Source organism: Callospermophilus lateralis, chromosome 20 (genome assembly GCF_048772815.1).
Source record: "Callospermophilus lateralis isolate mCalLat2 chromosome 20, mCalLat2.hap1, whole genome shotgun sequence".
NCBI lineage: Eukaryota > Metazoa > Chordata > Mammalia > Rodentia > Sciuridae > Callospermophilus > Callospermophilus lateralis.
Window position 1 is genome coordinate 15536251 of NC_135324.1, and position 15427 is coordinate 15551677.

General features: G+C 40.2%; 1 protein-coding gene across 1 annotated transcript in view; it reads left to right on the plus strand.

The window, feature by feature from the left end:
• The first annotated feature begins 7277 nt into the window (after positions 1-7277).
• Positions 7278-15427, plus strand: part of LOC143389977 (contactin-3) — a 319072-nt gene continuing 310922 nt past the window's right edge. The window contains exon 1 of the mRNA XM_077106266.1: positions 7278-7284. Within this exon, the coding sequence (XP_076962381.1) occupies positions 7278-7284 (7 nt within the window). The remainder of the gene's footprint in view (positions 7285-15427) is intronic.

Genomic DNA, 15427 nt, shown 5'->3' on the forward strand with positions numbered 1-15427 from the left:
GTTATTAGCCAGTAATGCAAGTGGATCTTATTATCTGTACAGATCAAGTGGCCAAGAAGCACCAAAATTATGACAGAATTGATCACTCTGTGCTGTTTATTCCCAGTGCTACTCATATTAAGACTGCATTTAGTTACTAAAGAAAAGACATTTTGAAGGAAGCAAATTGGTTGAAATGTAAACTCTTCCTTTTGACTCCTTTTCCAGAGCCCAAAATACAGATGCCTATAAATATTTTCACAATATTATTTGTGGTACAACCTCATACATAGGATCCTGAGGATCTGAAGGGAGCAGTGAAATCAGCATAAACACATTCTTCTTGCTTGCTTTCTTAGTCTTGATCCCCTGCTTTCTGTCTCACACAGTATTTGACCTATGCTTAGGTTGTACCCCTGTGGTGGACTGAATGTCTTTGTTCTTCCTAAACTGGTTTGTTGAAATCCTAACTCCCAGTGTGATGGTATCATTAGACAATCTGGCAACCAGGAGGTGAACAGTTCATGAGGGTTGCTACAGTTTGGGTCCTGAATGTCCCCCAGAGGCCCATGGGTTAGAGACTTGGTCTCCAGCTTGACCCTATTGGGAGGGAGTGAACCTTTAAGAGATGGGGCCTGTGGGGAATTTTCTGGTCACCTGAGACAGGTCTTCAAAGGCAACTGTGGGAACTTAGTCTTCCCTGCCCCCTCATCTTGGCCATTTGCTCTGCCACACATTCCCTTGATGGCATATTGTCTTACCCCAGGTCCCACAGCAATGAAATCAGTCATTTGACTGAATCCTACCCATTGTAATCAAAATAAACCTTTTCTCTTTTTAAGCTAGTTATCTCAGCTATGTGTTGCGGTAACAGGTAGCTGATTGACACTCATGAATGAGTGTCCATTTAGGAAATGACCAGAAAGCTTGTTCCTTTTCTTTCTGCCTTCTGCCATAGAAGGATGCAATAAGATAGTTATGTACACACCAAGACGAGGGACTTCACCCTCCTCTAACATGTTGACATCTGATCTTGGGCTTCAGCCTCCTGAGCTGCATGGATGAATGTTATCAGGATCAGCCACCTTGATGTGGAAGTTGGTTATGCTGCTTGAGCTAAGACAATCATTATTTTCTTTCAGCCCCATTACTTAAATCTTTATACTTCAACTAAGATATTTTCTAAGCTAATAATAGCCACAATATAAAGAGCCAGTACTTGTTTTTATTCTCAAACTACCCTGAGAAGAACTTTCTTTCACCTTAAGTTTAAAAAAAATAAAAAGCTCTTTGTTTTATCTTACCAACTCATATTTACTTTGATGTATAAAAATCTCCAGGTACAATAGAGCAGAAGCCCAATCTTAAGAGCAATACAATTACTACTGTCAAACAATTAGCAACATAATGAAATATGAGCAGAATTCAAAACAAACACGTGTAGGGATTTTTTCCCTTTCATTTTAACACATGAAAAATATCTTCAATCTGTATTGCAAAAAAAAAGATCATTAGACTTGGATAAAGCATTTCAGGTTGATGAATAAAATAGATACATATTGAAGCCCATGTTAAAAAACCTACCAGATGTATTATTGTCATTTCATGTAAAAGCTCATATTTTCACTGAAGTGATATATGCATATATAATATATATACATGAATAATTAATCTTTTTAAAAATATAGTATTTAAAGGGAAAGATAGTTATTATACCCATTAACATTAGGGTTAAAAAAAGAAAATAAATGAGAATTCTATTAGAAACTTATGTTGCCTGGGTATAGTTGAGCATTAGATTGAAAAGTCTTCCTACTTAATATTCTGTAGTGTACTGTGTGACAGATTTTTGTACAGGAGAGCTAAGTACTTCAGTTGGCCTCATTTCTTTCTAAGGCTGCAACAAACTCACTCTTACCAAAGTGTAGTTGGTAACTACATTCCTGTACCCCTTCTTTACCAGCTTTCTTAACCTTGTCAAGTCTGTTGCCATTTAAGAACTCCATGGAATCATCTTTATAGAACTAACTGGGAGGAGCCAGTGTGTTCTTGTCAAAGAGAAAAGAGAGCAACAATCTTCAGGGTCAGGTGGTTCCTGTCCCAGCTCCTCCACCAATGAACTGGGGAAAGTTCCCTAATCTTTCTGTGCCTTAGTATCTTTGTCTTCATAGAAAATTAAAATTCACTGAGAGTTCAGTCTGGAATAGCCATTGTCAATGTAATAGAAATAATTTCAAATTGAATTCTATGGTTTCATGACTAAGCAATTCCAATATTGTTCTAACTTCTATTAATTCAAACCACTAAGGTTTGGGATGTGTCAGGTGGCTTATCTATTAATATAAAAGGTCTGGATAGTGGCCTGGCTTGTCACATTTCGGTCTGTAGACCAGCAGCACAGGGAGCATCTGGGAGCTTGGTAGAAATGCAGAGTACCTGGTGCCGCTCTAGGCCCACTGAATCAGAATATGCATCTTACCCAGATCCCCAGGTGATTTATGGGTGGATTAATGTTGGAAAACTGCTGCACTACATGGTTGACAAAATTCATGTGAACTCACAGGGATGTATTCACATCCCCTTGCAAAGAGCAGGGAGCCTCCCATCAGATCTCTAGATCACAGTTTGCAAAATCTTGGAAGAGTGAGCTACTCATACATGAGTTCACCTTTTAAGCCTCAGCTCCTTCATCTGAAAAAAAATGGGATTGTTGTAAGGATTGCCAAGCATGGCAGATCAGCAGTTTATATACTACTGCGCACGGTGGAAACTCACTCGATCACTAACCATTTACTGCAAACCCATTAAGTAGAGGTGAGACTCATGCTGGAAGCTCTGAATGCAGCACTAGATAAAAGAGAGTCCCTACTTTCATGAGAATTACAGTCCCCCAAAGGAAGTTGGCAATAAAATAGCAGACGTGTAAACAATAACAAAAAAGTGTCACTTATTGTGATGTCTAGAGAATAGCAGGGCTACTACAGACTGGAGAGGCAGCACTGCTTTCAGAGAAGAAAACAAATGTATGAATATCAGAACCAGCTATTATTGAAGTAGTTTCTGGAGCAAAGTTCCAGGCACAGTGCTGAGCATTTATATGCATTCATTTTTTTTTTTTAGCATCCACCATTACCCCAGAAAAGTGGATGACTTGCTTGAATAAAGATATTCAATGGACAATCAGATATTTAAAGCAGAAGTATCATGGAAAGATTTTTTTTTTTTTTTTTTGATACTGAGGGATTTGAACTCATGGTGTTTTAACACTAAGCCACATTCCCAGCCCTTTTCATTTATATTGTTCATTTTGAGACAGGGTCTTGTTAAGATGCTTAGGGCATCTCTAAATTGCTGAGGCTGGCTTTGAACCTTTGATCCTCCTGTCTCAGCCTCTGGAGTTTCTGGGATTACAGGCGTGCCCTGCCATAAAAAGATGTTTGTTGGTATTATACACATGTTGTAACAACCTTACTCCAATTAGGAGGTTGAAAAATTATTATTACTCTTTAGTCCAACTTAAAAAAAAAACCCCACAAAACTCTTGGAACTACTGAACCCAGAATTGAAGGAAAAAAATGACTATTCTTTACATCCCACAACATAATCTTAGAATCCAGATAAGAACTAGAACTTGGAGATAATAACATGGCCTTGTTCATAGAATTTCTTTCCACACATAGAAATGAAAAACTCCATGTCCCTTTAAAAAAATACATATGTTTAACTATGTAGCTTGGCTATATTCCAATTTATACTTTGCCTAAGAATTTCGCTCTCTGGGCTTAGTATATATTTTTCTTAATTTCCCTTTGCTTTGCAATAAACAAGCATAAATAACTGTTATGTGGTATCAGTGGCATGAAATAGCTTCTTTATTCCAACACAGATGGGGTATCTTAATAATGGGAAGATGATCTCACACTTTAAAGTGCTTTGATATAAAAGGTGCCATATAAAAAGGAAGTTATTATTCTTAGTTATAATGCCCTAAAAAAGGATTTGCCATCTAAATGGCTGCTGAAACTTAATGGCAGAATTGCTTATAATGCTACAATCAGTTGAGGCCAAATTCAATAAAAACTCCATCCGGCATTCACACTGAGAAGACCCACATGTGCCTTTAATTTTTTTTTTTTTAATTTCCTGGGCTTCTGGCCCAGAAATTGAATAGAAATTTTATTTAAACCTGCTCTTGTGTGTCAACTTTTGGTAAATATCAGGTTTTCAGTTGACTTACATTTTGCTTTACATTTTGGGCAAAGAGAGAACACAGAATGTTGCATCTCCTTCTCCATTCCTACATTTATACATCTTTTACCTGTTACAACTAGGAAATTGCAGCATATGCTAAATGTTCATCATCGCTTTTACAAATTTTAGGATACCTCCGCCTCCTTCTGCTACAACCACAGGATCTGAAATTCCATTAAATCCTTTTTCAGTACTAATCAGCTTTCCCCAGCACAGGCAATGTAATCTGAGTTTGGAAATGACTGATTATTTGGAGAGGGCTGTGAGGGGTTAGGGTTTAGATTTCTCTCTGTCTAATTTAAGGGAGCTTCTTTCCTGTCTTTCTCACTGTCATTTTGCTGCCCCTGGCCAGTTCTCCCTCCTTGATAAAGATGCTCTTTCCCTACCCATTAGACAGAACATATATGTGTATATTAGAAGGAAACACATTATGAGGCATCAATTTGAAAATATTAAAAGAGGTAACACCTGTGATGGATGTAGTCATAGCAGTAATTGCACCTGCTAGGTGCAAAGCATGAGCATAATTTGCATGTAAAGTTCTCTCAGCTCCTTCCAGAACACACCAGTTCTATCCAATAAAACATTTTGTCACACTCAGGGGGTTTGCCAATGTGTTCCCAGATTGCAAGCAAAAAGATTATTTACAGTAACCAATAACAACTGAAAGGACCATAAACCACCTTTCTTTACCTCCTCTATTTTCCCTCCCCAACTCCCGCCCTTTGGCTAAGCAGAGAGACCTTAAGGAGTCCAAATTTACTGCAATTTAATTCTGATGGGAAAAGCACGTAATTTTTATTTATAGCATTGTGCTGTATCTATCCCTGACCCCCCACCACCACTTTAAAACATAAATAACTCCAGCTTTTCTTTTTTTTTTAATCTAGCCATTATTCTTACAGGGATGAGCAATTATTTGATCAGTGATAGACCCAAAGTGGCCAATATCAGAGGAAGTTCCCAAGTGTATTCCAGAACTCTGGTGTATATTCATGGGGTAAGACAGCATCTTTATTGAAATAGTTCTGGAATAGGGGAACTCACCTGCTCATTGAAGCAATTGCTTTGTGCCAAGGGAAAGGCTGAGGCTGCATGCTGGTTTCGCTGTAGAGAGCAATGCCCTGCATCTTAGAGCTGGGTACCACCTCCTGTCTTCTAAACTCCCTGAAATATTCCCATAAGTTCAAATTCTATTCTGAATTGCAGGAGATCAGATACTTATTTCTTGGGGAAATGGAGAAGAATAAGAAGGTGCAATCCAAACAGCCATTTCCCAGGAAACCTCCTTTCAGATATGGTTCACCAAGGTGGGGGCCCTTGAGATGCAGCTTTGTTCTGCCTGTAGGACTTGGGGGTGGGGAGTGCAGGGACAAGGCTGTAAACTCAAACAGGGAAGTCTAGCGACTAGGTTTTTTGTTTTTATTTTTTAGTTGTAGTTGTAAACAGTACCTTTATTTCACTTATTTATTTTTATGTGGTTCTGAGGATAGAACCCAGGGTCTCACAGGTGGGAGGCGAGTGCTCTACCGCTGAGCCACAACCCCAATCCTAGCAACTAGGTTTTTAAGAAGGAAAATTAACTGGTGATACAGTTTAAAATTAATAAGAAATAACTATAAAATGGAAAGTCTCACTCACAAGGGTTATTGTTAACAGGACTCTGGAACATCTTTCTAAAAATTATGAAAGCATCCATAAGTACATGTGTTATGAGTAAGCACAAAACTATAATACTTTTGCTATATCAACTTTTTTCTCTTAATACCTCTGGAAGGTCATTTGTGTCCATGCCAGTAGATGTCCTAGCTCCGCCCTCTCTGTAGGAGCTGTGCTACATTCCTCTGTGATTATCCAGTTCTTTAAAGATAGACAGATAGGTTGTTTACAACTTTTGCATACAAGATGCTTGGTTTGCACAGGTATGGGGGAGCCATGCCCAGCAGTTCAACTCAAATATTTGAGACTTCTGCAAGCTGTGTTCATCTCCAACTGACCATTACCTGTATGTATTTAGGAAAAGAGAGTAAGAGCTGTTTCATAGGGAACTTTGGAAATTCTTATAACTGAGTCACTGAAACCTTAAGCAAATTAATTTCCTCATCACCAAATCAGGCATAATAGATGCGCGGTTTTTCTGAAGACCATAGGAACCAATTCGTTTATAGCACTGTCCACTACCTGTCTATAGCTAATCCTTAACAATTATCTGCTTTAACTAAGGAAATTGGAAATTTCTGCGCACTTGTGTGAGCGCAGCTGCAGCAGGTTTTCTTAGAAGTGGAATTGCTGTCTTTAACCCCGTGCGCCCCAGACCCCAGCTGTGCGGCACTAGGCCACCCAGTGGTGACACGCTGACCGCCGCCCATCCCGCGCCACCGCCAGGGCCTTACGGAGGCTGGACGCACGTGGGTGCACGCGGCCCAGAGCAGGGTGGCTGGAGGCGCTGGGGGCGCGGCGGGAGCGAGGCGGGAGCCCCCGTTGGCTGCTCCGCCGCGCTGCCCGCCCCTTTCTCCCACCCGTCTCTCCTCCCTCCCTTGCTCGCGCCGATCCAGAGCGGTGGAGGCGCAGGCAGCGCTTTCGTGGCGCCGGCAGCAGCCACAGCAGCCTGGCGCGCGACGACGGCGACAGCGGCGGACGGGCGGGCGCCGGGTTCGGCTGCGAACAGCACGGACGGGGGCGCTGCGGCGGCGGCTCGCGCGGACGCGCACGGCGGCCCCCAGGGCCCGGACGATCGGCGGCGGCGGCGGCTGGCGGGCCGGCGGGGCGGGAGCCTGGCAAGCTGCGGGGACTAGGTAGGTCGGGGATGTCCAGCTGCTTGTGTGGAACCGGGCGCAGGATGAGCCACCTGCCTGGGAAACTTTGTGCACTGGCTTTATGGCTCCTCATTCCCAAAGTTTGTTTGCGGAGAAGTGCACCTGACGTGTCCAGAATGAAAGGTGCTTCTCCCAGCCAGTTTGCTGTGGAGGAAATTATTTTCCCCACCTCTAGGGCGAGGGTTGTTTTCAGGATGCTAGTCTCCGCTTCCCCACCTGGGGTTTGGGGAAATGCGAGGTAGGTCCCTCTGGCTTGCCCTTAGCTGCAGGGGATTTCCCTGGATTGCAGTCAAAGTTGAAAAATAAAAAGTTGTGCACCCCAGGGCTGCAGAGGAAGAATCCTAGGTGCGTGGTTCAGGGGGCAAGAGCTGGATGCTGATGTGACAAAAACTCTCCTCTTGACTCCTAGGTCTAAGGGAGCCAGGGTGCAGGGTTTTTCGGTTAACTGTCAAGTTTTCCGGGTTGCATTTTCTTTCCAGTAACAAATCTACAGTCTTATATGAAATCCCCTACCGTGTTTATTTCGCGGATTTTCTCTGATGGGGTGTAGTGCATGTTTCTGGAGCTTGGACCCCGGTCTTGGCTGCTTCTATGTTCTCTGAGGAGCCCTGCAAAGCTAACCAAGCAGAAAATACCAGAAACACAAAACCAGGAAGTGCCAACCAGGCACCCCTAGTCACAGCACCATCAGGAAATTTTTGGTTGCAGAAAATGCACGAAAGGCTTCTGGGCTCTGATTCTGCAAAGCTCTGCACCGCTCGCTAATCCGCATGTCCTTTCTTGTATTGTTATTTCCTTACTGATTTACAGCAAGGAGATGCGCTCAGAGGAAAGATTTAATGACAAACGGTGCCCGCTATGGTGAGGATATCAAACCTCCCTTAAGAACCAAAGGGAAGGGAACAGATAGAGCTCTGGGAAAGGGTTCGCAGGTCTGTTAACCTCAATGGGCAAGATGTGGGGAAACAGAGCTAGAGAAAGCAATAGATTGGGAGATTTGAGATGTGCAGGAGGGAGGTCAGAAACCGCATCTCATGCCGTGAGTATGTAAATCCAGAAATAATTTTAAAATGATTAAGCAAGAATAACTTAAAAAAAAGTAAGACTGTACTTGCTGCGATTTCTGTCTACCCCCACAGAGATGAATATTACACTAACTGAAAAAGAATCCTGATCTGTAAATAGATTAAAAACTGGAATTAATCAGAACAATGAGTCAGAACCTCCAGAGATTGAAAGGAGAAGTAATTGCCTTTGAAAGAGCTATTATATCTCAATATTGAAGTCAACTGTGTTAGTTTTGCTTTGCTAGCTGTGTTTACTAACGGAAACCGACTTTGGCTGCAGTAATCTAGCATCTTAGTTGGTGGTCTTAACCCTTTGTGGGCCATGGTACTTGGGAAGAAGTTGTCTGGAGATGGAGATAGTTAGTATTCACATCCATTCGTGCAACATTTGTAAGATGCCTAATATGTGGAAGCCACTGATTACAATGGGACAGCTTCATAAAAGACAACTCAGAGGGCTCAGAGGTGCTAAATGAAAAGATGATTGATGCAAATAATGTGTAGAATCAGAATTTTAGAATGCTTGAGAGCCAACATGTGGTTTGAAAACACCCAAGGGAATCAGTATCCTCCAAGGAAATATAGCAGACTGTGCATTCTTTTATTAGAACAAATGGTAGGGCTGAATGTAAGCAAGTGACTCCTTAGACAGGAGGAATAACTGAGATACCTAGCTGCTTATTAATTTGCAGAGTAATAGATTCAGGAAGTGGCCACCTCTGATGGTGACATTTAGCCCCATGTCCTCCTCATTTTCTGGATATCATTAATGTCAGCTAGGAGATATGGAGGCATAAAGTTCCGTTCTCCAGAAGAACCCTAACTTTTGAATATTGTTCACAGCACAACCAGGTAGCCCAAGTGTTTCTTAAAATGGCAGCACCACATTTAATAGGACTAAAACGCTGAGCAATTTCAGTTAGAGCAAAGATTAGCTGTGGACAACAAGCTGTAGCCTTTCAGTTGTTGATTTATGTACAATTTTATCACTGTCACATTTCATATATGCCTAGTTATTACAAACTAATAGCCTCTTTGCTCTTCCATCAAAATACGCATCTTTCTCTTTTATAAGCGCCTAATTCCTTCTCATTCATTCAGTGAACATCTTCTGTCTTTGTTTTTACTGCATAATTTAAGTGTCCAACTTGAAGTTCTCATTAACTTCTAATATGTTTTGTGCTGAAAGAGTACATGGATATAATTGCTCCTTTCAGACTTCAGGGATCTATATATTATTGAACTTTGGCAATGCTACAAAATAGAGAATCTATGACTGGTTCAATGTTCTATGTTTTCCAGTTCACCATTTAGTATGTTAGCAGTAAAATATTAATTCTGTGCAGTGTAGAATGTTCAGATGGCAGGAGGATTTATCGCTGTTGTGTTTGTTTGCTTGCCATCTCTGATTTGAACATCACCAGCAGTCCAGCTTATCTTAGCCAGTGATTTTTTTTTCTCTTGAAAAACAAGGTTCTCTAGGTGCTTGCCCATGATGTTGAATAAGCATATAAGAGTACATGTAAGATTTTTTTTGTATGTATGTGTGTGTGTGTATGTATATGTGTGTGTGTGTATATATATATATATATATATATATGTATATATATATATATATATATATATATATATGTCACTTTGTGCTGATGAACTGTTACTTCTTATGCTTAATAATAGTGCATTGAGTAATATTTTGCAAAGATATTTGTTAGTAATGAGGATATTTGACTATAGGACAGTGAAGATAGAATTTCTTTGAAATTTAGGGGTGACAGTTCTCAGATTCAGATCTGGCTTGTATAAAGATTTCAGAAATAGATCAAATGTGCAAACAGTTTTGACTTTGCAGTTCCCCCATCTCCTAAACACAGTGGGACATTTCTTTGGAAAATTTGCTGCATAAGTAATGCACTCGCTTGGTAAAACTTTGTATGCCAAATTTCAATCCGTAGTACATTTTTATTTTTCTCCTTTTTATGTACATGTTATAAACAAGAAATAAGGGTTTGTAATAGAAGTGCTGGCAGGACTTTATAGCATTTCAAACAGCTCTGCTACTTGGAATGTAAATATTTGTAGAATCTTTACTGTGTAAGAAGCTGCCTTGCAAAGAGTGAGGGAAAATGACTCTTTTATTAAGTAGGAAAAGATAATTCAGAAGATATGCATATTCCTTATTGCAGACATATTGGCATTTGAAGAAATAGATTATCTGTGTTACAGCAGTTCTGCAGCACTCTCATAGGTGTCTTGATAAATCAGCTTGGATATTTTCTATGTTCTTAGGCAGGAGACAATTTCGTCTAGTTTGTTTTCTAATTCGCTTGACTTTGATTACCTTTCAGATGTTAAGACAAGGGATCCATAGCTCAAAACCTGCTTTGATGGTATGACTCTTAAGGGAGGATGTCAATATATTATTTTAATAGGATAAAGAATTCTTGGGGCTGTTACAGTACTTCGCATAGTCTTATTTTGGAGACCTGGAACAACTCAGATCTCATGTAGCCTTTCATTCTGAATAGAAAATATTTCTCAAATTTGTCCATGCCCCTTCACCTCCACCCACAGCATCCTGTTCCAAGTCACCCCATTTTCTCCCCTGGGACACCCCCCTCCCCCGCTTCCCTTTCTCCTTTTTCACTTCCTCCCCCTGGTCAATCCACACAGCTTGGCACTATTTTTAATGTAAGTTAAATTGATACTCCTCTACTGACAATACCTACATGGCTTTCTGTTGTACTTAGAATAAAATAAGAAATATTATATATTGCCTACAAAGCTGTGTAGGATGTAAATACTACCTGTCCCTTCAACATCTCATATCGTGCTTTGGGGAGCAACAGTGTCCTAAAGTTCAGCAATTGTGTTGCGTGTTTTTGTGCCTTCAGGATGATTCTGTCCTTTTCCCTGGTGGTCCCCTAATCCTTGTCCCTAAACTCATATGTCGTGTGTCTACACATGTGGAGTTTTTGACTGCTGCTTGTGCCCTAGGTCTTGATTTAAATACCATTAGACAGTGTAGGTTCTGATTTCTGTTGTACTCACTGGTCGCACACCTCTCTGGGCTCTTTCTGCCCATTATCCTCATAGCTTCTGTTGTAACTTGGAGCAGTCCATTTCCTTATTCCATGTGCCTCTCCTGTAAGCACTTTGGATGTGGACCCCACCTCTGTTTTGCTTACCAATGAGGGCGCCACCTATCAGAGTACTGTTCATACTGAGTTTGATAGACTCATTAGATCTAAGCCTTTGCAGGTGTTGGGTTTGCAGCATGTGCCCACTGCACTTTGTGACCAAAGATCCTGCCCATGAAGATAGTCTCTATTCAGCAGAAGTCACTGCTGACCGTCACAGTGTTCTCTCTGTCACATTGCCATGATCCTTGGACATCTGCTTCTTCAAACCTATTGTGTCTAAAATGGAATTTATCACTTTCTTCTGAAGCTGGCTTTAGCTTAGGGATCCCTTCTTTCCTTAACCCTCATCGTGGTCGTCAGGGCATGTGACCTGAGTGGTCATTGGGCCTTTGCTCTTGTAGTGAGTCAACTGATTTAATGAATGAGAACCATCCTGGGCCAACCACAAAACAGCCTTCTTAAACCTCCTTGAAAATGCAATGACACCCTTATGGCTTCAGGTTCCTTGCATGTGCCTAGAATACCATGGCTACCACTCCTTTCCCTTTCTTCCCATCTAGATGTAACTCCACCCGCAATTCACTGTGGTTTCTGCCAGGAAAACTCTGCCTTCTGACATTGGCTTGGGTAATACCCACCCATCCATTTCATCCCAGAGGCCTTGACTACCATCCAGACAGCTTAAACCACAAACACAAGGAGTCTCTACTCCCAACCATTTAAAAAAGTGTCTTCTTTTCTGTGAAAATGTATTATCATTTAATACTATAAAATTGTTTAATGTCAGCCTTTTCTAATAATCTGGGGATGGCATACACACATTAGGACTTTGATAAATATTTGTGGAGAATAAGAAAGTCAAATCTCTTTCATTGTCATGGAATTTTTTTGTAGTTATAATGGAACTTTTTATTCTAGAACTTATAGTTATTTCAGTGTATAATTGAAAGACTTTATTTTGTACAGTTTCTGAGTAACAGATCATGGATTGACAACAGATTACTATCTTGATATGATCTGAATTTAGAAAATTCTGCAATGGGCATATTCTCTAAAGGAAACATAAACTCAAGGTTTTAAGTCCTGAGAGCTGGTCCTCCATATAATGAGCTAACTTCAATGCAAAGAAGTAATTTTAAATCCTCAAGATTAAAATGTTGATATATTAAATAAGTCAGTAAATGGCATTACAACAAACCAAAAGCCCATCTTCCCAAACTGTAAATATTTACTTGTAAATGAGTGAAATTTTTGTGGGCATCAGGTAATTTCATTAGTCAACCATTAGAGAGAAAGCCCCCTCATCATGCTGAAAATACTCTTAATCTTCCACAGTTTTAGAACCTACTTTTTTCTGTGACAATATACTGGGGTTTTGCTGAACTGTTGGAGACTCTTTGGCCCTCATGAGACTTATGGAATCATCTCTGGGGTGAGGCTTCTTAACCTGCATTTTAAGTATTTTTTTTTTAATAATTATAGTCTCAGAATGAATTACAGAAATAGTACAGAGAGTTCTGTATATTCTTCAGTCAGCTTTCCCTGTGGTTGCATTGTATCTAGAGCAATATCAGAATCAGGAGATTGGCAGGAGTCCATTACTGTTTGCTGGATTACAGACATTATTCAGTTTTTGCCACTTTTAAAACCTGATTTCATGAGTACAAGTATAACTTGATGTAGTTCTAACCCTTGTTTATATTCATATATCTCTGATTTTGACTTGAAGAATGACTGTCCTGAGAGGTCCTCTTTCCATGTGAGCATGTACTGATGAAATATTTTTCAGGTGTCTTCTAGTTTTGCAAACTTGCATTTCCATAAGCCTTTCTCCATAGAAATGTTTCCTCTTCTTAAATTCCATGAATTCTTTCACCTTGGAGAGGCCTGCATGTAAAAGTGGCTGTGGAAATGGGAATTCTCAAGGTGTTTATAAGCTTGGGTGTGACATTTGGGTCAGTGTCTCTGCTGTTATCCCTTGGGAAATCTGTCTTGACTTCTCCCAAATTCTGGAGGTAGGAAATGTGCTTGTTTGTCAGTGTGATTGGACTTGGCAGGATTGTCAAGCTGTGAGGGAAAGGCCCTAACGGAATACTTCCTGTGTGTTCTTAGGGAATTGCGGTCCATTTTTACTGCTCACATAGAAATGGTCACCCTTTAAAATAACACATTGCAGGGGACGGTATTGGCACTTTTCAGGCAATTGAAATCAACCCGAACAATATAACCATGATCTAATCGTATGCCTGTTACTTGGTCTGGTCGGCTGCCTGTGTAGAAAGCAGCTGAAAGTGGCTGATTACCCGTCCTCGTTACTAATTCTGGTGAATATTCTGAAAGCCCTAGAATACAGATAAGGCACATTGGCACCAAAGTCAGGCATGTGACACTATGTACCTTCCTCACCCATGCTCATTCCTTTGGCCTACAAAAGCTTCTACATTTCTGTGTATTAGACAACTTAAGTCATTTTTTCTACCATTTTAAGGAAAGCCTTGCTAGGGCTTCTTTTTTATTTTAGGAAAACTAACCAAAAACCTGTGCAAAGACTTCATGTTTTTGAAATTTGAGCTTTCTAGTCTAAATGTTTTCTCTCTCCATCTCTCTCTCTCTCTCTCTCTCTCTCTATCTGTCTCTCTCTTTTCATTTTAGTGTGTTATATATGATATCAGAATGTATTACCTTTCATATTACACATGTAGAGTACAATTTTTCATATTTCTGGTTGTACAGTAGAGTCACAACATTTGTATCTTCATACAGGTACTTCGGGTAATGATGTCCATCTCATTCTACCGGCTTTCCTACCTCCATGCCCCTTCCCTTCCCCTCTCTCCCCGTTTCCTCTTTGCCCTATCTAGAGTTCATCTATCCCCCCATGCTCCACCCTCCGCCACCACATTATGAATCAGCAACCTTAAATCAGAGAAAACATTTGGCATTTGGTTTTTTGGGAGTGACTGACTTCACTTAGCATTATGTTTTCAAACTCCATCCATTTACCTGCAAATGCCATGATTTTATACTCCTTTAATACTGAATAATATTCCATTGTGTATATATACCACAATTTCTTTATCCATTCATCTAGGTTGGTTCCACAGTTTGGCTATTGTGAGTTGTGCTGCTATAAACATTGATGTGTCCCTGTAAATCTGTGTCCCTGTAGTATGCTGTTTTTAAGTTCTTAGAGTATAGACCGAGGAGTGGGATACCTGGGTCAAATGGTGGTTCCATTCCCAGTTTTCCAAGGAATCTCCATACTGCTTTCCAGATTGGCTGCACCAATTTGCAGTCCCACCAGCAATGTATGAGTGTGCCTTTTCACCCACATCCTTGCCAACACTTACTGTTGTTTGTATTCTTAATGGCTGCCATTCTGAGTGGAGTGAGATGAAATCTTAGAGTAGTTTTGATTTTCATTTTTCTAATTGCTAGAAATGTTGAACATTTTTTCATATATTTGTTGATTGATTATATATCATCTTCTGAGAAGTGTCTGTTCAGTTCCTTGGCCCATTTATTGATTGGATTATTTGGTTTGTGTGTGTGTGTGTGTGTGTGTGTGTGTGTGTTAAGATTTTTGAGTTCTTTATATATCCTAGAGGTCAGTGCTCTATCTGATGTGCATGTGGTAAAAATTTGTTCCCAAATTATAGGCTTTCCATTCACCTCCCTGATTGTTTCTTTAGCTGAGAAGAAGCTTTTTAGTTCAAATCCATCCCATTTATTCATTCTTGATATTAATTCTTGTGCTATAGGAGTCTTATTAAGAAATAAGAAAGTTGGGGTCTAATCTGACATGATGGAGATTTGGGCCTACTTTTTCTTCTAATAGACACAATGTCTCTGGCTTAATTCCTAGGTCCTTGATCCACTTTGAGTTGAGTTTTGTGCATGGTGAGAGATAGGGGTTTAATTTCATTTTGTTGCATATGGATTTTTCACATCACCATTTGTTAAAGAGGTTGTTTTTTCCCCGAAATATGTTTTTGGTGCCTTTGTCTAATAAGAGATAAATGTAGTTATATGGGTTTGTCTCTGTGTCCTCTATTCCATACCATTGGTCTACACATCTGTTTTGGTGCCAATACCATGCTGCTTTTGTTACTATTGCTCTGTAGTATAGTTTAAGGTCTGCAATAGTGATGCCACCTGCTTCACTCTTCTTGCT